General features: G+C 52.8%; 10 protein-coding genes across 10 annotated transcripts; 4 read left to right on the forward strand and 6 right to left on the reverse strand.

Annotated features, from left to right (window-relative positions):
- Positions 1 to 485: 485 nt before the first annotated feature.
- Positions 486 to 5,270, reverse strand: SMAC4_08584 (uncharacterized protein). The gene is made up of 3 exons (XM_003349690.2): positions 3,940 to 5,270; positions 3,607 to 3,698; positions 486 to 2,829 (listed from the first exon to the last, which is right to left on the reverse strand). Exons 1-3 carry the CDS (start codon positions 4,005 to 4,007, stop codon positions 1,307 to 1,309), a joined length of 1,683 nt encoding a protein of 560 aa, XP_003349738.1. The 5' UTR covers positions 4,008 to 5,270; the 3' UTR covers positions 486 to 1,306.
- A 100-nt stretch (positions 5,271 to 5,370) lies between these two features.
- Positions 5,371 to 7,074, forward strand: SMAC4_08585 (uncharacterized protein). The gene is made up of 3 exons (XM_003349691.2): positions 5,371 to 6,466; positions 6,526 to 6,756; positions 6,822 to 7,074. The coding sequence occupies exons 1-3, from the start codon at positions 5,852 to 5,854 to the stop codon at positions 6,978 to 6,980; spliced, it is 1,005 nt and encodes a 334-aa protein (XP_003349739.1). The 5' UTR covers positions 5,371 to 5,851; the 3' UTR covers positions 6,981 to 7,074.
- Positions 7,075 to 7,086: 12 nt separating this feature from the next.
- SMAC4_08586 (uncharacterized protein) lies at positions 7,087 to 9,919 on the reverse strand. Its single transcript, XM_003349692.2, has 2 exons — positions 8,383 to 9,919; positions 7,087 to 8,306 (listed from the first exon to the last, which is right to left on the reverse strand). Exons 1-2 carry the CDS (start codon positions 9,617 to 9,619, stop codon positions 7,312 to 7,314), a joined length of 2,232 nt encoding a protein of 743 aa, XP_003349740.2. The 5' UTR covers positions 9,620 to 9,919; the 3' UTR covers positions 7,087 to 7,311.
- A 378-nt stretch (positions 9,920 to 10,297) lies between these two features.
- On the forward strand, positions 10,298 to 11,389 carry SMAC4_12908 (uncharacterized protein; the record flags this gene model as incomplete). The annotated part of the gene is made up of 1 exon (XM_066091150.1): positions 10,298 to 11,389. The coding sequence occupies exon 1, from the start codon at positions 10,523 to 10,525 to the stop codon at positions 11,387 to 11,389; it is 867 nt and encodes a 288-aa protein (XP_065946610.1). The 5' UTR covers positions 10,298 to 10,522.
- A 376-nt stretch (positions 11,390 to 11,765) lies between these two features.
- Positions 11,766 to 12,020, reverse strand: SMAC4_08587 (uncharacterized protein; the record flags this gene model as incomplete). Its single annotated transcript, XM_003349693.1, has 1 exon — positions 11,766 to 12,020. The coding sequence occupies one exon, from the start codon at positions 12,018 to 12,020 to the stop codon at positions 11,766 to 11,768; it is 255 nt and encodes an 84-aa protein (XP_003349741.1).
- A 924-nt stretch (positions 12,021 to 12,944) lies between these two features.
- SMAC4_08588 (uncharacterized protein) lies at positions 12,945 to 14,724 on the reverse strand (the record flags this gene model as incomplete). The annotated part of the gene is made up of 2 exons (XM_003349694.2): positions 12,945 to 14,221; positions 14,296 to 14,724. 2 exons carry the CDS (start codon positions 14,722 to 14,724, stop codon positions 13,262 to 13,264), a joined length of 1,389 nt encoding a protein of 462 aa, XP_003349742.1. The 3' UTR covers positions 12,945 to 13,261.
- A 386-nt stretch (positions 14,725 to 15,110) lies between these two features.
- Positions 15,111 to 17,561, forward strand: SMAC4_08589 (uncharacterized protein). Its single transcript, XM_003349695.2, has 2 exons — positions 15,111 to 16,548; positions 16,608 to 17,561. Exons 1-2 carry the CDS (start codon positions 16,173 to 16,175, stop codon positions 17,399 to 17,401), a joined length of 1,170 nt encoding a protein of 389 aa, XP_003349743.1. The 5' UTR covers positions 15,111 to 16,172; the 3' UTR covers positions 17,402 to 17,561.
- A 1,358-nt stretch (positions 17,562 to 18,919) lies between these two features.
- On the forward strand, positions 18,920 to 20,507 carry SMAC4_08590 (uncharacterized protein). Its single transcript, XM_003349696.2, has 6 exons — positions 18,920 to 19,126; positions 19,215 to 19,525; positions 19,596 to 19,701; positions 19,757 to 20,072; positions 20,169 to 20,281; positions 20,339 to 20,507. The coding sequence occupies exons 1-6, from the start codon at positions 18,965 to 18,967 to the stop codon at positions 20,477 to 20,479; spliced, it is 1,149 nt and encodes a 382-aa protein (XP_003349744.1). The 5' UTR covers positions 18,920 to 18,964; the 3' UTR covers positions 20,480 to 20,507.
- Positions 20,508 to 20,519: 12 nt separating this feature from the next.
- On the reverse strand, positions 20,520 to 21,982 carry SMAC4_08591 (uncharacterized protein). Its single transcript, XM_003349697.2, has one exon. It carries the CDS (start codon positions 21,839 to 21,841, stop codon positions 20,621 to 20,623), a length of 1,221 nt encoding a protein of 406 aa, XP_003349745.1. The 5' UTR covers positions 21,842 to 21,982; the 3' UTR covers positions 20,520 to 20,620.
- A 305-nt stretch (positions 21,983 to 22,287) lies between these two features.
- Positions 22,288 to 23,581, reverse strand: SMAC4_08592 (uncharacterized protein). The gene is made up of 3 exons (XM_003349698.2): positions 22,941 to 23,581; positions 22,819 to 22,885; positions 22,288 to 22,760 (listed from the first exon to the last, which is right to left on the reverse strand). Exons 1-3 carry the CDS (start codon positions 23,521 to 23,523, stop codon positions 22,424 to 22,426), a joined length of 987 nt encoding a protein of 328 aa, XP_003349746.1. The 5' UTR covers positions 23,524 to 23,581; the 3' UTR covers positions 22,288 to 22,423.
- Positions 23,582 to 23,975: the final 394 nt, after the last annotated feature.

The following is a 23,975-nucleotide window of genomic DNA, read 5'->3' on the forward strand; positions in this document are numbered from 1 at the left end:
CCCATTATTTGCATAATGAGTGCTTCGGGGTCCAAGTCCACCCGAACGGCAGACACTCGACTCATCAAAGGCGGTAGCCGTAACCATATGCAGACGGTAAACCTGGGAGAATATTAGGGATTCCTATTGTCTCCGGTTGGAATAATCAGGCATGTGTGTCCATCGACCGTGTTGTCATGTGACAATAGATAGCAGATAGTTGTGGGAGGATGTTAAGGGGGCAACTGCCCAAGGTTTTCCTCAATGGCTCGGGAACAAATACGGACCATCGAGTCTCCTTGCGAGTATTGTCGTAGCTTTGAGGGCACTTCGTACATGTGAGTCCATATGTTCTTAGCATCCGAGAGAGGCCACTTTGGATACCAAGATGATGACGTACGTTAGAGTTTCCTCCAGGGTTACGAGTCACCCCTGGGTAAGGTTGGCTGGTCGGTTGCGGCTCTGTTATATCGGGCGGCAGCGCTTACCCAACGACAGCGCTGCTTCGCCCTTCTGCACCTCGGCTATAGCATACGGTTGTCCCGGGAGCGTCGGGAGCGTGCACATCCGCAATCCCATGGCTTCGTGCATGAAGGCAAGGTTGATCATCATGTATGACATCAGATATGTCTTGGACCTTGTCGATGTCAGATTATCAGTCGTTGACAATGAGTGTTCTTGCAGCAGTCTTGTAGCTGACAGTGGAGTAGCTCGTTGGGACAACGAACCTTTGATTTAAATCTCGACGGATAAAGCTGGACCTTATATGCCCCTGCAAAGTCCAATCTTCATGGCGGAAGGGTTGGATGTGCGGTACACAGAGAACCAGCTGGAAACTATCTCCAGGCTATGGCAAATTACCGGCGAGAACATTTATACCTCGGGGCAGGAACAATCTTGAGACTCTTGGGATCAAGGCACGAACTCTCACGGCACAGGGATTTTGGGTTCAGAAGGTAAGAGATCAATCAAGCCTTTGGTGGTACTCTTAAAAGAAAAAAAGAAAATACAAGAGAACTTTTCGTCTTAGAGAAGGGAAAAGATGGGACAAATTGTAGTAAAGGCCGGTGTTGACACGTCGAGAAAGGAGTGGCCAAGGTCTCCTTCTCCCTCCTCGTCCAAACCGTCGGCGGTAAACACCGACAGGATTCATCATCCTTCCATGAGCTGCTGTTGTGCGCTGCTCCCATTATTGGCGCTTCATCACTACCCACTGCGCCCAAACCACCGGCAACCTCTTTTCCCTCTCCCCTGGACACCACCGCTGTACCCCCGTTTTGCAATATCCTCTTACCAAACTCCACCCCTCTCAGAGGTCACCCTGCTCTCAAGTGGAAGGGGTCAAAACCACAGTTTCTTGTCCCAAAGTAGGCCATCCCCTTACAGTCACACCATACACCTCCTGGAGGATGGTCACGAGGTTGAGCATGATCAAGAGTAACGGCGCAGGAATAGTTCCAGACTCGTAGTCTCCATAATGCGTCTCGAGGACCTGCAACGTATCCAGCAAAGTCGTAGGATCATCAAGCGCGTCCTCTTGTCTGCGGCCTGGCCTGATGGGCCCGCCAGGGACATACGGATCGGGCGTGATGGGTCCTCCGGGAATAGTTGGGTCGGGAACAAGCGGCCCGCCGGGGATTGGGTTACCAGGTGCGAGGTTGGTCCAGCCAGGAACACCCTGACCACAAAGCTGGATGGCCGTAACGAGGATCTGCTCAATGAGGAAGATGTTGGTTGGCGCCTTGGTGGGGTCCCCATAGACGGTCAACAGAGCGGCAAGCGCAGCCTTGAGACCAAGAACATCCAGGAGCTGGCAGCTGCCTGTGCCGATGGTGATCTGGCGCTTGGAGGTGGCGGAGACAGAGGAGACGGCGCCATCAACAGGAGCACCGTACAGTTCGAGCAGATCAGCGATCTGTCGGAGGGCAAGCCAGGTGACGAAAGAGGGCTGGCGGCCTTGGGTCGACTCAAGGAGCAGGTGGTACGACTCCTCTAAACCAGTAAGGTCAAAGTCAGCGACAAGCTTAGGAGTGGCAACCGCGACATCGGTGTCGACACCTCGCTTCTTGTCGGAGGGCTTGAGGATCGTCCATGTGCCATCAGGAGACTTGACGATGGCGATCCCACATCCGGCAAGAAAGTTAGTCAACTTCTGGATGATGATGTACTCCTGTACCGTTGGCTTGGGCTTGTGCAAGAGGGTCTCGAGAGCAATCTCGGCACCTTCCAGGCCGGGGCAGACTGAAGCGTAAGCGCCAACAGAAGACGCATCACGCTTTCCCGGAACGAAACCAGTCTCAGTTCCTGGGGGCGCAGAGATTTGATCAATGCCGGCCAGAAACTTCAGTGCGGATTTGATGGCTCGGATATCAGCCAGGTCTTCATCAGTCTTGTTCCTCTTGTTCTGGAGGGCAATCAACTGCTTCTCGAGTTGCAGGATAACCTTCTTGGTGTCGCTCGCGTAATCGCCAGGCAGGGAGAAGGACCGCTTTCCGGGAACGAAGCCAGTCTCAGATCCAGGCGGTGCGGAAATCTTATCAATATTCGCCAAGTACTTGAGGGCAGCCTTGATGGCACGGATATCGGCGATGTCCTCGGAAGTCTTGTTCTTCTTGTTTTGGAGAGCCACCAGCTGCTTCTCAAGCTGCAGGATCACTTGCTTGGTGTTGGTGGCATAGTCCGCCGGAAGGCTGAAGGATCGCTTTCCTGGCCTGATCTCCCCCGGGATCGGGAAAAAGATGCAGGGTGGCTGTTCGTTGATGGGAAGAGAAATCTCACAGGTAGGGATCTCTTCACTATCACCGGGATGGAAGCCACCATTACCGGGCCCGATGATGATTTGCCGCTTTGCTTTTCCCGGGATGATTTGTCCAGGGATAGGGTAAAAGAAGCATGGTGGTTGCTGGCTGATGGGAAGGGATATTTCACACCGGGGAATATTGGGGCCAGTACCCGGATAAAAGTCGCTCCAGCCAGGTCCGGCAATCTGTCGTTTCTCCTTGCCGGGTCTGATGGTGCCCGGGATGGGGAAGAAGATGCAGGGGGGTTGCTGAGAGATGGGGATGTTGATGGAGCAGGTTGGAATGGTGCCACCAGGATGGAAGTCGCTCCAGCCACCTCCTATGAGAGTCTGGCGCTCTTCCACCTTCTTGGAAGCTGGCAGGGCGTGGACGACACCAAGGCCGAGCAATGACAGAGTGATGCTTGATCCGACCATGATGGCGGAGAAGTGGGAGGACTGCCGGTGCTAGTTGTTGTTGGTGGCCGTCAGATCTGGGCAAAGTCCATGTCCGTACAGAGCAACTCCTGAGCACGATTGAGGCACGGGTCTTGGTCTTGTTGATATAGACGCGGCGTCGCAGGGTGCTCGTCGCTCAACGTATGCCAAGGACCAGCGTGGCCATCATTAACGTCCCCCGAAGCCCCAAAAATATTAATAGCATATCGATAGCGACATTTTGGACCATATTCGTTCCATATCGTGGCCGAGAAAGCATGAGACGTGGGTCATGTTGCGATATGGCGATATGGTGATGGAAGTTTGGTGGCGACAATATCGGGGCAATATGGAATAGATGAAATCCCAAGTGTTGCAGGCCCGGTGGTGATATAAACCGCTTTATTTACCCGGCTGGCCGGCATCGTCACCCAAGGGCCCAAGGTTCCAAGCTTTGCTGATCCGTGGCCCAGGTTCGAAGCTGGCCATGCAGACCCTTAGACTGACAATGTGAAGTCGACGTTAGCTTGGAGTTTTGGGTCGAGCGGCGACTTAAGGCCGTGGCCAACCGTATTGTGGTCTGGTCGGGGTTCAGGCCAAGGGATGGATAAGGGCAAAGGGGCGGGCTATTTTTGGACTGAAGTGGTGTTTTCACGCGCCTTGACCCAACTTGGCGCGGACGACGTGCTGCTTTCCATCCATGGTTCATGTAGGTATAAAACACGGTAGATATTGCAGCGTACCCTCCCGGCGACCCGTAAGACTTGTCCCCAGGAGTTGGGAGATGGAAGCCGCGTAGCATTTGGAACATTTTCGCTCTGTAAGAGATTGATGATGCCGTAGTGATGAGAGTCGGCGACCTGCGTGTCTGTCTTTCACCGACAGCCCTCAGCCGTCTCTCATCAAACAGACACTCGTCTTCGACACTTGATCAGTATTTTGGCTCTTCTTCTGCCTGATGTCAATTGGGTGTTCGTGAGCGTATGATGTCTTTTAACCGGACTTGAAGGTGCCATTGAACTTTTCATAGACACTTGTCCTTGTCGAGCATGACCAAGAACCTCATAGGGGATGAACAAACGAGGACCAACCAAGCCAATGTGATAACGAAGGCGAATAGTGAAGAAGGGCCGAGACTGATGATTGCACAAATTTGTTTCCAAGAATAGAGATAAAGTTGCTCCGTATGTGTTGGTGTATCAAGGTTATCCAGGTAAACAGAGAGTCTGGATGGGTTAATAAAGTTGCCTGCATGGTAACCAGAGTCGTTGGGTTTCCATTTCCCCTCCGGTGTTATCTGAGACTGGGACTGTTGACTTTTCCGGGGAAGCTGCTCGTACGGCACAGCACGAGGGAATCTGCCAGGAACACGATCGTGGGTAGGTTTAGGTTCTCACCTCGTGTATCCGTGAGTCTTGCTAGCTATGCTGTCTGTGTTGCTCCCATCGGCACTTGGGCTGACTGCCAAAGTTTGGGCCGAGAGGCACAGAAATAGGAACAGACCATTTGACGACCCATTCCTCTCCTGTCATTCATTGGGATAAGGGGCAAAAAATAATAATTTTGTGGTCGGCATCGTTAGTGAATGGATTTATGCACTTGCATCGACAATAAAGAATTCGAAGCCAATCGCACTCTGGGTCCCATCATTTTGAGGAGTAATTTGGCAGGTGGTAGCCAGATAGGGAACGGCGACGGAGTGTTGTCCGCTTGGGCGATTTTTGTCTGCCCGGAGGGGCCATGAAGCGAAGGGTGACGGGAGGGAATCAGCGGAGAGAAATCGGGTTGGCGAGATGAAGAAAGAGGGCCAAGTTCTTGAAAGGTTAAAAGGGAAATGACATGCATGCAATGGAGGGGATTCCAGTGAGAAAATCGCTTCCGATCTGAGTCGATCCTTCCTCAACAGTGAAGTCGTTCAGTGTTCCTTCCTCCGCACCACAGCGTCCAAACACCACGCCGCTGCCAGGACACTGCCAGACGGCCACCAGGCGGCAATCAGCTGTCAGCCCTTGAGAGCCCATGCCTCGGCCAAGACTCTTTCGTTCTGACTTGTGAAAGGATGTGCGCTCGACACAGCAAGTTTCCACCCAACAAAAAAGCGACCAACATGAAATGGGAGCATCAAAAGTGTTACGATAGACACAACCGACGCTATGTATTCCCAACAAGGACTACTTTTTTCCCCGAAGCAAGTGATTCCATACAGCGCAAGGGCTGCCAACCAGATGATTTGAGTATGGTCTTATTACAGTTTATTCTGTAACGCTACCACTTCAAAAGGTCGTACAAGTCGCCAAGTATACCTCTTTTCTTGTAGCGATCACTGCATGCTTTCACTGGAATAGGTAACACCGCGGTTCGGCGGGCCTGTGGGGACACTGGCCTGAAGCTTTCCCGTTGCCTCCGTCCGGATCCGTGATGGTGGAAACAGTTGAGCATCATGGAAACATGACAGCCCACCAAGGCCAGCTCAACAGAAAGTTGGAACCTGCCTTTTGACATGTGCGTTAAACATTGTCTACAAGTATAGCTCTGCTAGCAAATTGATTCTGATCTCGCTGCATCCTGATACTTTACAACCACTGCTTTGACTCGAAAACCAATAACAAACCAACAACTACAAACACCATCCAAGCGAAACCGCAATAAAAAAAGATGACAGCCGGAGACTCGGGATCCGACCCCCGGCAGCCCGACGCCTCGCTCCGGGAACGCCGCCGCCCCTCAACCGCATCGACCGGTTCCGCCGAGGTATTTGCTTCCGCCGCCGACTCCCTGTTGGAAACCGCCAAGGATGTTGAACAACGGGTCGAGGACGCCCTGCTGATGCTATGGGATGAACTCCCCCATTGGCGCCGCGACAACCACTTCATCCACACAGGCTACCGCAGCACTTCCAACAGCTATCAGAAATCCTTCTGGTCCATCTTCTACCTGCACAATGAGTTTGTCAACGTCTGGACTCATCTCCTGGGCGCCATCCTGTTCACCTTTGGCGGCTTCTTTCTGTACAACGTCATTGCCCCGAGATATGAGCCCGCCTCCGAGTCGGACGTGCTCGTCTTTGCCTGCTTCTTCTTGGGCGCTTTCTGCTGCCTGGGAATGAGCGCGACTTACCACACCCTGAGCAACCACAGTCCCGCGGTGGCCAAGTGGGGAAACAAGCTGGATTACACCGGAATCGTCTTTCTCATTGTCGGAAGCTATGTGCCAACCATGTACTATGGCTTCTTTTGTTATCCTAATTTGCTGACCTTTTACCTGGGCACGGTAAGTCTTGATGATTACTGCAAGATGCTTGTCAAGCCGATATAACTAACAATGCGCAGATCTGTCTCCTGGGTCTTGGATGCATCACCGTCTCTTGGTTTGAGCATTTCCGCACTCCCGCCTGGCGCCCTTACCGCGCCATGATGTTCGTCGGTCTCGGCGCATCCGGAGTCGTTCCCATCCTTCATGCCTTGACCTTCAACTCTTTCGCCCAGTTGGATGACCGCATGGGCCTCAGATGGGTCATGCTTCAGGGAGCCATGTACATCTTCGGTGCCTTCCTCTATGCTGTAAGTCTTCCCACTTCTATGGCTCTTCATTGTCATTGCCGGTTTCTAACTAGAGTGAACACTAGGTCCGGTTCCCAGAATGCCGGTATCCCGGCCGTTTTGACATTTGGGGCAGTTCCCATCAGATCTTCCATGTCTTTGTGGTTCTGGCCGCAGCCACCCACTTGTATGGCATAGCCAAGGCTTTCGACTACCATCATGCAGTCATGGGAGGCACTTGCTGAGACTCAGCGCGAGCATCGCATGTCAAAACACACTAGAGAACATAGAGTGTGGAAAGATAGATCGATAGATAGATGTGATAGACTTAATCATCCTTCCAAAACTGACACCGCCTAGGGCAAGTGATGTGGTTCGACGATTGTAATAAGCAGCAAGCTTTATTATTGGTATACAATTCGCGCTGTCGTGATTCGCAGTTAACTTGCGAGCTTGACGTGTACTCCCCAGTCCAAGTGCATACCCTATTTTGATCATACGAATACCTAGCCTTCTCGTTTTTGTTGCCCAGGCATTACTCGCTCCGAGGCTAGCATAAGTTAACAGATCCTTAGTTTACTGCACTCCAAGATCCATGACCTTGATGATACCTGAAGCCATTGCACACGCCGCCCAGCAGCTGAATTGCATGTTCGGATCCCATACAATCGTCGTCAACCTGGTTAATGGCTCATGCGTGACCACGCGCGATGCAAGCTTGTCGTCGAGCTCGGCCTCCCGATTGATATCCTCCATAGTGTTGCTTCCGTTCTTCCTGGGTCGGCCCTTCTTCTTTCCAGACGCCGTCTTCATTCTTTCTAGCTTCTTCTTCCTGTCGAGCTCCTTGCGCTTCTCCGTCCTGGGATCGTCATTTGGCTCCGGCAGGAAGCCTTGCAAGATCCGGACCGCGCCTCTCACGGGACGTCCGTTATCGGTTCCTTGAAGCTCGGGACGTCTGATAGGCCTGTACTCGTGCTCCATGACTTTAATTTTCTGCAAAGGCTCCCCTTTCTGCTTGAAGAGCTTCTGCAGAGCGTTGCAAGAGAACAACGAGCCGTCTGCACAGCCGGCCAACACGAAGGGGTGTGTTGTTCCAGCAGAAATGCACGTAATGGTGTTTGGTCCCGTGCAGATACTACGCGCCTGACAGAAGAAGCGGTGGTGAAGGAACGCAATGGTCGTGTTAGGCGTGGAGGATGGGTAGAGAGCCATGAACCCCTGCATGGACTCGTTCCAGCAAAGCATGTTAGGCTGAAAGCTGATGGCGGGCACAGGGAAGTAGGTGAGCTCTGAACTTGGTTGGGACAAGTCGGTCAAGGTTGCACATCCGCCGACTGGAATCGAGGCGACCAAATAGGGATTCGACGGGTAAGCCGAACAGATGTCGATCACATACGTGGTGTGTACTCCGACCCTTTGCAGCATTTTTCGAGGGAAGATAGACCACAGTGTGACAGAACCGTCCGAGTGACCGAGGGCGATGCGGTTGATATTTACCCAGCTTAGACAGGTCACCTTGTTGTTGTAATCATCGTCGATGCCAAGGGTGACAACAGGAGATTGTACCCACTCTGAATCAATGTTATTTCAGTCAGCAAGTCCTGGGAAGTAAGACGTGGAAGAAGGACCTGAATGCGTCCAGCTTACCGTAAATGGGGGCGCTCCCTTCTTCGACCATCTTAACATCAACAACTCGCGCCTTTCCATCTCCTGTTAGTATAGCTAGTAAGCCATAACTGCCGACTGACTCGTAAGGCACGGGGCACCACTGCAGTCTCTTTGGCCGGCCCCAGTCAAAGCACAATGTCCTGGTCAGCCGCGCTGGGGTGGCGGAAGGTCGAGCCAACGTTTTGCCTGCCTCTTCTTTGGGGGTGAACTCCCAAAGTTGGACGCAGCCTTCTGTCATGGCATCAGGAGCCTCGTGCTTATCTGCACCGTCTTCTTGTCGCCGGGGTTCTTGGTCCGTGAAGGGTATGCTTGCTACGGCGAGAACTTGCTTTGTGTTGACGAGTGATGGAACCCAGCCCATGGCAAGCGGAATACTTCCAATGTCAAGCATCCAGCCGGTCGAGTCCTCGTTGTCTTGATCTTCGGATGTGCCCGTTGGAAGACCAGAAGCCGTTATCGGTAAACTTTGGCCTTGCGTAAACCGAAACTCTCCCTGACGATCCCAGGGCCCAATGAAGGTGACAAGGTCGCCTCCAGACTGAGGAATAAGATGCTCGCCATCGTGGCTCGAAAGCAAATGGGACTGTTGTACGTCAGGACTCTTGGCGTAGTAGTTCCTGTACCATCGAGCAGCGTTTTGTTCCTGTGTGCGCTCGAAGGCGGGCGGGAGCCATGGACTGGGACAGATACCCTGGGGCTCATGAGGCATGTACCTGGGTGGCAGAGCGGGAAATTCGGCCCATCGCATCTCTAAATCCCATATTATCTTGATTCGATTGTACTCTGGGCCGTACATGGAGTCCCGCAGCGCGCTATACCGCGCATACCGTCTCAAGGGACCTGCGTAGACACGGGTTACAATGCGTGTCTCGAGAGGATAATGAGGAATGTCATGGAAGCCTTTGCGGCTCTGAATCATGCCAGCGCCCGTATTACGGTGTTTCTTTGGCTGGGAGGACGGATCGTTCTTTTTGCCGCCAGCGTCGCCATCAGCCTCATCGTCCTCGTCCTCGGCCTCGTCTTCTTCACTGGTGGGTTCGGCCATGTCGGCTTCTTCATCGTTATCCTCCTCTTCCTCCTGGGCTGGCTCCGGGGCAGCGAACTCATCATCGTCAGAGTCCCTAGATGCGATGGGGATGGGTTCGTCCTCGTCATCGAAAACAATGGGAGCCTCGACATAACTCTTTTTTATGCCTCGTGTGGTTCGGCGAGCCATGTTGGTGAGCAAAGACCCTCGCTTGGCCTTCGGCGTGTCCCCTTTCCGGCTCCGTCTCTGTTCGCACCCTTTGGGTATTCGGTTTGTCGTCGATATGCTCCAGTGCAGTTGCAAGGCACAGACAGACAAGTCAGGAAAACAAAACTTGAACGATGCCGGTCAAGGTCAGCTCGTCTGGATACAGCTCATGACTAACGATGCTTGTATCGATGTCAAGCCAAGTGATGCTTCTTGTTCTCGTATAGGGTTTCTGAAGTCGAGATGTTTGAATTTCCACAATTTCCGTCTTTTATAATTAAGGTTGATACAAAGGTGAAGATACAATGAAGGAAGCTCTCCAATGCCACCGTCGAAGCAGCCACAAGCTACCAATGGGTGGGGCAAGCCAGTGAATTTTTAGTGGGGTTACCGCCTGCAACGGTGTGGATTCTGGATTCACTCGGTTCCTGATCGCCAAACATCAACCCCGCAATTGACGTCGCTGGTCCAGCCAGCAGGTGGACGGATCCGGGTTAGGGCTCTGTATGGCATCCATTTTCAGAATACCAAAATCTGACCTCAATCCTTTCATCTCCCCTTTCCCTAGTTTCTCATTCCGAAAACTGCATCACCACTTTGTGTATCGCATGGGCACATAACTCACACCACACTCATTGGACGTACAACACAAACATAGCTCTTGCATAGTTAATTTCCTCTCTACCCGAAGATGTGATTGGCATATATCGTCAGAAAGGCTGTTCACGACGCCCTGTACTCCCACCACCAACTGGCTAATATCCCGAGACGAAGATCCACTTGTGTTACGGTTATGCCTCTTACTCCGGTATGACTCTGAGTTTCCAAGGGGATTCGACTGATCTTATACCCCGTGTGTCTTCTCCGAACTGAGGGTCCTGTGAGATGATCACCCAGTCCATCTTCAGCACCAGTGATCCGACTGATGCAACAATGCCCACAACAGCAATGACAGGCACAGAAGCCGCTGCGATCGTGGAGAGTTCTATCCGCAAGTTCATTCAAGGATGTCATATTCTTCACTACCATGGCGTGGTCGATGCATACGGGCACCTCTCTTTCAGACATCCACTCCGGCCACAGATATTTATTATGGCCAAGAACATGCCCCCGGCCGCCGTCTCCTCGCAAGACGATCTGATTCAATACTGGGTCGAAAACGCTGAGCCTGTTGAAGAGGGTGCTCCGAAAGGCTATGTCGAGCGCCGCATTCATTCCGAGATCTACAAGCGACATAACGATGTCACTGCCGTTGTCCATGCCCATGCGGAAGCTGTCATCCCGTTCACTATTTCCGGCGTCCCTCTTCGTCCCTGTTACCACATGGCTGGCTTCCTCGGCACTGATGGGCCGCCTGTCTGGGACATTGCCGACCACTTTCTCCGCAGCGATATCCCTGATATGCTTGTCCGTCATGAGCATCTAGGGAGAAGTCTTGCCAAGTCATTCGATGATGGAAACGTTGTGACTTTGATGCGTGGCCATGGGTTCACTACTGTATCCTCATCCATCGAGGATGCCGTGTTTAGGGCCGTCTACACTATGAAGAATGCGGCCATACAGTCAGCTACCTTGTCACTGAGTGCAGCATCGGCCGCAACGAATAACTTCTCGCCGTCACCAGCCATTCGGTACCTCAATCGATCAGAAGCTTGGAACGCAGGAGAAACGTTATCTGGTACAATCAGTCGACCGTGGGAGCTTTGGGTCAGGGAGGTTGGAGCATCAGGCTTGTATTCAAGCATTGCCTAATTGCTTCCAAGTTGTGGACATCATAATGAAGGAAAGAGTTGACTGGGGTGGGTAAAGTCCGATCAAAGGGGCACATTATTCCCGCTTCCCCCTCATCCAAAGACACACCATGAGCATCATTATTGTCTCTCCTTGAATCTCAACCTAGTCATATCTCAATCCTTCTCTCCTTCTCCTGTGTTCAGTGTACCTTTCCTTGTTCCACCTTTCCCATCCCTTAACCATAACTCGTTTGCCATCTCTGCCAAGGCGTTCTGTCTCAAACGAAAACCCATCAGTCTTCATCCTCTCAAAGACACATGGTCTCAGCACACCTCAGACACGCTCATGGCAGACGTACGTACCTTTTCAAAGACGGATCAAACCAAGTTGGAACTCAAGAAGTGCAGCAGCACCTCTTCTGGTTCAACAGGTTGCACTTCTCCATGCGGTCGACCCCGACGTTCTGGCCCCACTTGCGACAGTACTGCTCACACTTGGCCGCGTAGAACCAGCTGCAGTCACTCGAGTGGTAGCACGCCTTGCGCTCGACGAGCTTGGGGAACGAGCCCGGGTTCTCGGAGACACCGGCCGGGGAGGCCAGGATGCCGGAGGCGACGGTGGCGAGGACGAGGAAGAAGGTGGTCTTCATTTTCGGGATCAAGAGGGGGGGTACGACTCGAAATCTGAAGAGAGGCTGAAGCTGAAGAGAGGCCAAAGCTAAAGAGGGACTTGAGTGTCTGAAGTCAGGACTCTGGTTGTGTGTTTTTTGATGATGAGAAGACGATGATGGTGTGATTTCAAGTCGAGATGGCGATGGGGTCTTGGGGGTTTATATAGACTTGAAAGTCTATGGATCAACTCCTCGGAACGTATGCCGCCGAGTTTCTTTCTACCGCTTCGCGTGTTACTGCTGCAAAAATAGCAGCTTCCTTTGGCATCAAGAGGGTCAGAACCGAGCCAGTTCAGAGTTGATCATAGTTCAGGTTCCAGCCTTACCTTTGATCCAGGCATTTTGACCAACTGGAGCCAGTTATCTGGGGACTGGTATGTCTCCTTGTCGAATGTGGAGACCCTTAATATTCAGCGGAGGTGGTCGTTGACCAACAATAATACCATGTCAACCCCCAACTCAGTCCAGCCCCACGCCTCAATGAGACACATGTTACCCAAGATCAACGTCTTATGTACCCCATATTGTGGCTTAGGGGTAAGTGGCCAATCGATGTCGGCTCGGTGTATAAACAAGTATTGTAAGTGACAATCACAGTCCTCAAAATTTATAAGTAGACATAGCTGAACCTCAGGGCCAGGGGAAATGCTGCATTAACGGGAAGCTTGCCGAGAGCGCCAAGATGCTGGCTGACCATAAGACGGGCTAACTCACCTCCGAACTGACACCACTCGACATCGACGTTCACACCATCGCGGACTGATGGATTGGGACTCGAATCTGATATAGGGGCTTCATTGAGGCTGCTTCAGAAGGTGTATGGCATATCAAGAGTCCTGACAGCTGAAAAATGTGCGTAGCTACAAACATCGGCCAGACGCAGTTGTTGAGCCACTGCTTCAACTTCAGGCTTCTACCTATAGTTGCTCGTATTTCTATGATCCGCCTCGCGTTGGTCAAGCCAGCCACCTCATGGGTATACAGATTGACATCTTGTGCAGCCCTACGAAACACACCACTACGCCGCCCTGTGTTACCATGTCGAGCTACAATACACATCGGAAAACCGTGTGTCTTGACAATATCAGGTAATACCTTGAGTGAAGCAAGATACAAGGATGTCTACATTAGATAGTATCTGACTCGACCATAGATTTCAACTCCAGTACATATGCATCCATACAACTACTGCGCTCGCAGCCGCATCCCGCGACAACAACTCAGACCTTTCCCAAAAAGCCTTCCGGAGTTGCCAACTTGGTGGCAACCGCAACAAAACCTCCCAACAAACAAACGGCACCACTGAACATGGAAACTTCGAAGAAGCCTCCGAATTTGCTGATGAAAGCACCGTTGATGGGCGGGCCGATCAAGCCTCCAAGCGCGCTAATGGCCAAGCCCATTCCCATATAAGTTCCTATGTCTTGCTGGCTCTTGGGGCACACGGAAAAGGCGGCCGATGCGCCGGAGATGATGGTGCCAGATCCGAAACCGAACGCGACCGAATAGACAATGAGCGCCGCGTTGCTCACAGCCGAGTTCATGCAGAAGATAATGACCCCCGTGGAAATGGCTCCGAGGGCATAAAGGTTGAGCCTTCCGTACTTGTCGGCCAAGATACCGGGTATGATACGGCCAAAGGTCGAGGCGGCATTAAGGATAGCGAGCAGATATCCGGCCAATGTAGCATTCATGCCTCGAGCGACGGCATATGTGGGTATGAAGAAGAGCGGGGTGAACATGCCCGTGAAGACAAAGAACAGAGATGCGATCAGCAGAAGATACTTGGCGTCTTTGTAAGCGGCCGGGATCCAGAAGTTGGTGGCTCTCGAGGGCAGACGGGCCTTGACGACGATGCAAGAGAAGAGCATGAAGGGCATCATGAGGAAGCCCGTGATGCGGACGGACCATTGGAACCCGAGATTGGAGCTGTTGAGCATGCGGGACAAAGCAATGGGGATGACGATACCGCCAACAGACGATCCGGAAACCACCACGCCTAGTGCGGCCGCTCGTTTTTTGTCAAAGTGCTGGGATACTGCTGCGATTGCGGGAATCTGCAGGCAGCCCATGGCGATGCCCATCAGCACTCCCTGGACGAGCATGACTTGCCAGTACGTGTCGCAAAGACTCAGCAGCATGACGCACAACAGGTGAAGGATGGCGGCGGGGCGGATAACCTAATGATAGGCATTTGTTCTCGTCAGAAACTATGCAAGAACAGAGACCAAGTTTGTTAGGATGGGGTACTTACGGCAGCACCGAATCGGTCGAAAAGCGGTCCTCCCAACATGCCCGAGGCAAATTGCATGTAGACGGACAAAGAGCCAATCCAGGCAATGGCGTCGGGTGAACGCTGCTTGAGCTGATGGGTGAGGTAGTACTGCTCAAAGGTTCCGAACGAGTTGGCGAATCCCAGACAGCAAAAGAAAATGGCAGAGCCGCCAGCTGCGACAAGCCAGGCCTTGACGCCACCATCGGGTGCGTCCTCGAACTCGAACGGTTCCTCCTGGATATCAAGGGTCTGGCTCGGGCTCCGGCTCTTGGATTTGCCTTCCTTCTTCTGTTGTTCGACGTCGGGGTTTTTTGCGACCGTGTGGTACGCCTCATCAGGGTCGCGCTGCTGCTCAACGACCGGGTTCTCGACGCGAGGAGTTGCGACCAAATCTGTCGAGTCCGCCATGGTTCAGGTTGCTTCGCTGTTGATCAGGATAGAAGGGGTGGTGATGTTTGGGTTGAGATGACGAGCGGCAAAGTCAACATGAGGACAGGGCAGTGGTCCAGATCAAGTCGCAGAGAGCTGAGCGGGCTTCCAAGGCGGCGAGGTGGGCAGCGCTGACGGGGCAACGCTTCTAATGGCCATTTTGGATTTTTCGTCCCTCCTTTTTCATCCCGTGACGGGTAGGTTGAGCACATTATCTTGGGCTGCCGTGTAAGGTTTGAGATTGCTGCTGTCTCGGCATGGTCGGGCTCGGGTACCAGGCGGTAACTCGGGGATGACGGGTTGCAAAAGGATGGAATACCCGTCCATCCACCACCGTTGTCTCGTCCACTTCAACGCGGCTCTTTCCCCTCCAGATGTATCGTCTCCGACCCATGTTTCAGCAATGAGCGCAACACTGCAGCCTAGCCACTAGACCAGACAGATGACGTACAAGATCCCGTTTCTTATTTGGAGGCAGTCGTCCCTCTGGATCATCCACTGCATGCATGCTATGAGTGTTGGCATTCATTCATACAATGCTCCGCGTTCCCAAGAGATTTCGACTGCTTTAAAGCTCCATCTGGCTCACTCCCCCCGCTCTCATCGACACTGCGGTGCCGCAAAGAAGCCAACAACTTGGGCGGTCTTTTGTCTGGCCAATGCTCCGGTGCTCTCTCCTGTCACTTACACGGGATGTGACAGGCGTGTTCAAAGTGACAACGGCCTGTCTTAAATGGACGACAACGGCAGACTGATGCGGTCTTATGGTGGCCACGATGGCGACGGGGAGGGAACAATATTTGAACAGAGAACGGAATCCTGCATCGAGGACAACAAGTGTTCCAATCACCTGGCAGTGTGCACCGTCCCATCGGACCAAAAAGTGCCTGAAGCTGAAAATTGACTGGCGGCGAGGGAGGTCCGTGAGGCAAACAAACAAGGACCGCCAAGGTGGAAACTTTGAGGGTTTGGACGACATGGAACCTGAGACGGCAATCTGCATGGTCACCGGCCTTCATCAAACTTCCAGGAAAGCACCCAGGGAAGGAGCCCCCTTTAGTTCAGTCTGGCCGCCTTTTGTACCAGGCCTCGCCTATCCAGTGTGTTCGTCTGTCCACTGCACCTTCCTCGCCCCTCTCACTTCCTTCCTCTCCGGCACGCTCCTTCCGTTTTCGACTGCAATACTTGCTGGATGGAGTACGGTCGGGTGATATTGGAACACGACAGAATTGCGCCTGCCATCTGCTACAATTGACGATTGCCTCGACTATCGCCACTTTCTTCGACCTCGCCCCGGATCTCAGACTTGGCTTCGCTTTCAGCTGTTGCCCCTGCTCTCTCTCACGGCAGTCTCCCACTGCTACCTTTTCCCGGCCCTACTCGCCTCTGCGTCAGAGAAAACCTAAGGTACTGCCTGGACTATCGCGATGGCCGGCCTACCAAGTCATCTCCTTCCTCGCGACCTCGGCGGTCCCATCGACGGCTTTGACCCGAACATCAGCAACGGCACATGCTACAGGAAGACCGGGACGGGCGTCAAAGAGCTTCCTGACCATTATATTCCCTGCGGCAATAGCGCCATTGGCCACGTTGGATGCTGTCAGGCTGGTGATAAGTGTCTAGAATTCGGGGCATGTTACAATACTACGTTTGGAACAACTTATATTAGTGGATGCACTGATGAGGAATACCAAGATGCCAGCTGCCCCCAAAAGGCGTTTGAAGCCGCCGTCTGGTTAGGCCTCATCTACTGTGACTCCGAACACGAATGGAAGCCCTGTATCCAGAATAACGACTATCCAGGTAGGAGCAAGAGTTGAGTGCAGATACACGAGAGTACTTGTATTGATTCGGTATAATAGAATACATCACGAAAAAGCCAGCCGATTGTGATAAGGCCAAAGTCTGTACCAACGCCGACGTCGCTGCTGTCTTTCCCACCTTCACTGCCAACCGGATCCCCGACATCGGCTGGCTCAATTACGACCAGGACGAGAGAAGCCTCAGCTGGCTCGTATCCGACCCATCGGCGGTATATCACGAAGCCAGCACCACCAAGATCCAGACAATCATTTCCTCTCCCGATTCAACATACTCCAAGACGACCCTCACAACCGGCACGGCTTTTTCCACGTCTACCCCATCCGCTGTCCCACCTGGACCGACAGCAACTTCCTCGACTGATGACTCCTCGAATCTCAGCACCGGCGCCATTGTGGGCATAGGAGTCGGTGTAGGCGCTCTGGCTATTTTGATACTGGTTGGCCTTGCCATTTTCTTCATAGTTCGCCGACGGAGAGCAGAGCATGAGCCCAACCCGTCTGGTACCGACGAATCTTCGAACACAGCCGATGATGCGCCAGGAAAGGAGTCCAAGTCACCAATCTCACCAGGTGGAAACTCGCAAGGTCTTCATGCGTCCCCAATGATTAGTGAACTCGACTCTCAGGCCGACCGTCCCTGGTCTCTGCGTTCAGAATTACACGGAAACACGGTGTCGCCCTCAGCCTTTTCTCCAGCAACCACAAGTCATGCCTCGTTCCAACCATCCCCAATGATGTCTGAAGCCTCGGAAGGTCAGGGCTATGCAATGGGACATGCGTACAAACCGTACGGTGGGGATCACCTTCGTCACATCAACGAGTTGCCTGCTTAGCCCTTCAACTGCCCAGCGGCGTGCGGGAGTGGCTTACCTAGGGGTCATGTTATGTTAACAGGAAGGCTCGAAGTAAGGTGGATTGAGACCTACATAGTGGTGCAAAACAAGCGGTTTTCAGTGATACGCTGGCTTCAAGGTTAGCAAATCAATCTCCTGGGCTGATTTATCTTTTTTTTTTTTTTTGTTTTCTCCTTTTTTTTTTTTCTCTTTTTTTTGGGGGTTGTATTTGAGTGGTATTAGAACACACCCTTAGCCGAAGACAAGTCAGAGTTTCGAAACAGACCGTTGAGCTTCATTGGTTTTTCCTTAGCATGCCCTTTTCCACATCGCTAAGTGACGTAAGAGCGAGCTAACATCACGTAAAACCTAGAAAGCGCAATCGAATATCAAAACTCGCTCCTGTTTTGTTGATCACGGATTCGACATTATAGGATGCCGAACTAGTCCACAACAGTAGAAGCGCTGGAAACAAAGCGATGACTGTCCATGCATCATTATCCCGCTATGCCTTCGGCCCCTCCGCCAAGACCAAACTTTCCCCCAAGCCCAACTTCAGCACGATTCAAGGACACCAGACGAATTTACGACAGGAATCATAGCATTAGATCAGCTGGTTTTGTGATCATTTGATGGGTTTCATTCAAAATTGGGAAGATGTAGGGAGGTCCCTAACGAATTTGATGTCACTTCGAGCTCTCTCCTTCCTCAGAGCATGTAGGATGATGAATGATATTTGGGGGTCATTTGTCCCACGTAAACCGTTACTGAAAGCAAGAAGCCACGTTCCTTCAACTGTTTCTCATCTACAACCGATTACCAAGCATCAGATTTGCGGGCTATCTCGACTCTCGATAAGTTTATCTTGCCTCATCTCGCGTGCTGTCTATCGTCAAAGGCCATGACGTGCGCCTCTTGACCACTAGACGCGATTGCGTGATCCTCTCCGCGTCTCACATCACCACCTTTACACCAATGCCCAATGATACGCACGCTACACCACGCGACATCTGCTCCTGGGAAGCTCTGATTGACGACGCATGCCATGCCGATTCGGTATGAAGGTTGAACGGCCTACAAATGCACTTCCTCATCGGGCTGGCTTTTACTATGTAGGGTCTAGACAATACCATCATGGCGCGCCCCCCCCCCCCCCCCCCCCCCCCCCCCCCCCCCCCCCCACACACACACACACACCCTACCACCACTCAGTAGCCGCCCATATCCTCCAAGAAGGCACCGGATCGGCACCGGATCGCATAGAGTTGAAAGCAACGGCCCATAATAGAAAGCCGTGTATGCATTGCTCATAATCAGCAACACCCTTGATTGGGACATAGCTCCCTCACGCAATATCATCCATGCACCTCATCATGGACATCTTCAATCAACCCCGCAAACGCTGAACCGACGTCCTTTCAGTCAACAGCTCGAAAATACGGATGCTAAGGCCATGGTGAGCTGTATAAAAGGAAATCGGCACCCGTCCTGACTGGCATAAGGAAACTACTCACTGCGCACCACACCAACCAACAACATCAGACAAAGTTAACCCTCCACAATATGGCCCCTTCCGCCGTCGAGACCATCACCGTTCCGGTTCCTGAGGTGAACCCCGCGAAGCTCCAGTCTGCGCACCATAGAGGCGTCTACAAGGAGCTCGCCCCTGTCGCCTTCGACAAAGAGGCCGAGTTGGCTGGGAAGGAAGGCTTCCAGGCTGCCAAGGTACGAACTATCAAATCCTGCGGACGGCATAGATGGGTAAATATGGCTGTTTCATGAAGGAAGTTGTTGACTCGATCATGTTGTGCAGTATCCCCATTACCTCCCCACCTGGAACCCAGAGCAAAAGTATCCTGCGTTGGAGCCTTTCGAGCACTACGAGCACGGCAAGGATGCCGACACCTCATACAAGAACCTCCTCCCAGAGGGCACAACCGTAACTCACCTCACTCCCACCATTGGCACTGAGGTAAAGGGCATCCAGCTCAGCGCCTTGACCAGCGCCGGCAAGGACGAGCTTGCTCGGTTCATCGCGGAGCGCAAGGTTGTCGCCTTCAGACAACAGGATTTCGCGGATTTGCCCATCGAGGAGGCCCTCAAGGTTGGCGAATACTTTGGTCGGTACGTGTTGCACATCTCCCAATCATGCTTCGGCCCGAGAAGGTAAGCTGACTGATGATATTGGGAACAGTCATCACATTCATCCCACATCAGGCTCTCCTGAAGGCTTCCCCGAGATCCACTTGGTCCATCGTAGCGCCGGTGACAACAGCGTCGACCTCTTCTTCGCCAACCGAGTAAGCCCTCCTTCGCCTAGCTTTTTCAGTGGAAGGGTCCGCCTAACATAACCAGACCTCCTCAGTCGCCTGGCACAGCGACGTCTCGTACGAGCAGCAACCCCCTGGAACCACGTTCCTATACATCCTCGAGAAGCCCGAGACCGGTGGTGACACCCTCTTCGTCGATGCCGTGGAGGCCTATAACCGCCTCAGCCCCCTGTTCCAGGAGCGTCTGCACGGCCTCAAGGCCACCCACTCTGGCATCGAGCAGGTCAACTCGGCGGCTGCCAGAGGTGGCATCAAGAGACGTGAACCTGTTGTGAACGAGCATCCCATCATCAGGACACACCCCGCCACAGGCGAGAAGGCGATCTATGTCAACCCTCAGTGTAAGTCGCCCTCCTGCTCCCGGCTGCTCTCACCGCCTAGAGGAGATCGACAACACGTTCCAGACAGAAGCTAACCTGCACACCACGCTCCCGCAGTCACCCGTGAGATTGTCGGTCTCAAGAAGGAGGAGTCTGATACCCTTCTGAAGTTCCTATACGACCATCTTGCCTATGGTGCCGACTTCCAAGCCCGCATCAAGTGGGAGGAGGTAATTGCTCTTTTGATCTTGTTGTTCATTAATGAATGATTGCTAATTCCCTTCTAGGACACTGTAGTGGTTTGGGATAACAGAGTTACTCAACACTCCGCCCTCGTGGACTGGAAGGACGGCCAGAGGAGGCATTTGGCCAGAATCACCCCCCAGGCTGAGAGGCCGTATGAGACTCCGTTCCAGGCCAAGGCCTAGGGGGTGGGCGAGGCAGTTGAGTGAGTGGGTTTGTGTTGACGATATTCGAGAAGCGTTGTTTTTTTGAGGTTGTTTTTTGTGTTGTATTTTAGCGAGCTTGTTTTGTGTATGGAGTCGGGTCTATCCAGATGCGGTGTGGTTTCAGAGAAACGGTATTTCGTGCAATGAGGTGGCACTTTGGCTATCCTCCGTCTTGATCTCCGTTTTTATACTCGGTGAACCGGGTCTTCGCCGCTGGCCTGCCCTGCGGGAACGGATTCGAGAGAATAAATCAACGTCGTCTTCGTCTTCATATTCATCGCTGGAATTAGGATACTTGTTGAGCGCGCTGGTCTGTTTTGGAGAATGAGCGATGGGACGAGAAAACCTAGTTGACTGCGTTCCTTTATCCCTGAAGGCACGCGAAGCATGCGCCGATATCTGAGGCGGCCTACTTTCGGTGGTATTCCAGGCAGACAGCGTTGAGACCGACGATATGTCGGTGGCTCGAGCCCTATGGAGCTTTGGGGACCATGTCGTATGCGCATCCAAAGCCGAGTCGTCATCTCCGTTGTCATCGGTCTCGTCCTCATTTGGTAGCCTTCGCTTGCCTGGTCGCCCTTGCATATGTATAGCCCGATCCAGCGACGGACTCGAACGTCTTGCAGCTCGGAATCCAGAGGCCGAAGCGCTCAAGGAACTCAACGAGCGATGTAATGGGACCTTCTTCTTCCTGGGGCTGTCCATCAGGCCCTGGAGCGAGGTGCCTGTCCACGGCTTGTCTCCAAAGTCCGAGTCGTGGTCAACCCGTTTCCCCAATATCTTGGTCAATCCTCTCTGTTGTTTGGCGGCCGTCTCAAGTTTAGCATGCCTTCGTCTCACGGCATCTGTCGGTGCGCCAGTGACAGGGCGTGAGATGTCATCAATCGTCTCGGCATTCTTGGAGCTGGCAAGATTCTTCAGACGCTGGTACTCGGCGGCGTGCAAATGCCGGGTGAACTCGCCGGCCACTGCGAGAAACTCGTCCTCCACCATGCGATACCTATCATCGTAGCGGGGGCCTTCGATCATACACTCCTCTCTCAAAGGCTGGGGTGGCGGCGAAGTCGACGGGGAGGGGGATCGAGGGGGACGACGGTTTGTGTCTGAGCCCCGTGCTGTTTTGCTAGGTACAATACCAAGCCCATCTGCGCCCGTCGTACTCGACTTCAACTTCGCCTTACTGGATGGTTGCGCGGCGCGAACCAAAGATGAGGATGCGCTAGGTTCTCGGGTGAGAGCAGAGGTAGATGACGATTGACCTGTCGCACCCCTCACGCCAACGCTTCTCCCGCTGGACTTTCTTTGGGTTGGGTCAACTTTCCACGGCAGTTGTCGCGGCATGGCCGGAGACGTGCAGGATGCTGCTGTTTGTTACTTGAGCCCCATGAAGGATCCCTGGGGTCGTCTGGATGTTTTTACGACGGTGTTGATTAGGTAGTTGAATGGATGAAGTGGGGATGCCGTTACTGTGCAGGTGCTGCTGCCTGCGCCTGCAGCTTCTGGCTACTACCTACAAACACTGGACGATCCCGAGGCTTAGTAAGCGGGATGCGCTAACAGAGCTGGATGAAGATTTGACACAAGATTGTTAGTGGGCCGGTAATCCTCTTTTCCAATCCTCGGCGATAAGCGCAAGGTCTCCCTCCGGCGGTAAAGGTATATGACGGGATTCATAATAAAGCACAGCAGATGAGACATGGCTGATACATAGGTAGAGTCAAGGCAAAATACCTCCGGTGTAATAGTGTTTAAATATTATAGTTAGTTAGCTCCAATAGTAGCAGTGAAGTCTATATGTTTGGTGTAAGGGCGACAGGCGTTCCCTAGCACGTGAGTACTCTCCATTATTACAAGACATCAATCGCATGTACAACCTCATCCGTTACTGATCTTCCTCGTCTTCCGTGATCCGTCGCACCATATCTACTCGTCCTTTTTATTCTTCTGGGGAATTGGGTTTCCCTTTTCGTCTACCAGCCCCTTCTCTCTCATGACTTTGAGCGCGTCATGAAGCGGATCCAAATCGGGACAAGGCGCCCGATGGGACTGGAAGTAATTGTCCGCCCATGTAAAGTACTGCCCATAGTTGACGGTGAAGTACATGTGATGCAACGTGTGGTGGGCCGGGCTGTTGATGTACTTCTCAAGCCAGTGGCCTGAGATCATGTCACCATCGTGGATGAAAATCGTCCAAACTTGCACCAGAATGAAAAGAACCATGTACAAGTACTTTTGCACCGGGCAGAAGAAGACAAACACGCTATCACCGTGTTAAAACATCGCCCATAATGAAGCCCAGGGGGAGGCAAGGAACTCACTGGTAAGGGAGGGATTGAACGTATCCATCCAGTGGGTGGAAAGCCAGGGCTGCCCACGGCGTCGGCACTATGTCGTGTTAGCTGGACAATACTGGGATACCGTGCAGAATGTCCGCGCTTACCAATCCACTTGTGGTGCGGCTTGTGAATGTACTTGTAGACACTGGGGTGGTGCTCAAGTCGATGGATCCAGTAAATCATGAAATCATTCCAGATCATGAAGAGCACCGTCGAGATGCCCATCCATGCCCAGCCATAGTCATCCACGCGGGTGTAGAGCAAGCTCTTGCCGCGCACCTCGGCCAGGAAAAACGGCAGGGTCATGATGTTGATCCAAGGGACGGCGGTCATGGACGACATGATCTCCTGGCGAATCTGGTTCTTGAGGAAGCGCGGGTGGTACTCCAGACGGCGGTCGAAAATGAAGTAGTACGAGAAGGCGCTGAACACCCAGTACAGGAGCGTAGCACCAACCTGGGTGATCAACAGGATGGAAGCGCATTGTCGAAGGATGTTGTCCCGTGGCCATGCCGACTCGTACAAACTTGAAGTCTGCGATGGTGATTTTGAAAATCCAGACGTGTTGTTGCCGAAGCCATTGCTTAGCACGCCGCCGTCGGCCGTGGGAGTCGTGGCAGCTGGCAACAGGTATGCGTAAAGTCTGTCCAGCACAATAGGATCGAGAATCTCCAAAGCTGCGTCCATCTTGCCAGATCCGTCCGATGCATGCAGCGGATGTAAACAACAGAAACGTGCGCCTACACGCGGATGAAAGAAAAGATAAAAAAAATTGGGAAAGGGGTAGCTAATCAGCAGATCCCGTCGCACATGTCGACCCTTGACATTCGGTGGCTTGCTGGTGGCGTGTCGTGCAAAGCAGGTACCGCCGGCACAGCAGGGGTCGCCGTCCCATCTCATCTCAGCTGGCTTGGCAGGCACCCAACCTCTGTTGCCCCCATTCAGACGGACCCTGGGTGCCTGAGCACGTGCATTCGTCCCGCTTCCCCGTCTGGCGTCTGCAGGCTACATACAGCCAATGGCGACTAACACTGTCCGGAATTTCTTTTTACAGCAACAGCAATCACGTAGCGACCTTTTGAGATTTCCTGCATAGCTCCATGTTATGGTTTGCAGCGTCACACAACACTCACGTGAGA

Source organism: Sordaria macrospora, chromosome 3, assembly GCF_033870435.1.
Source record: "Sordaria macrospora chromosome 3, complete sequence".
Lineage (NCBI taxonomy): Eukaryota > Fungi > Ascomycota > Sordariomycetes > Sordariales > Sordariaceae > Sordaria > Sordaria macrospora.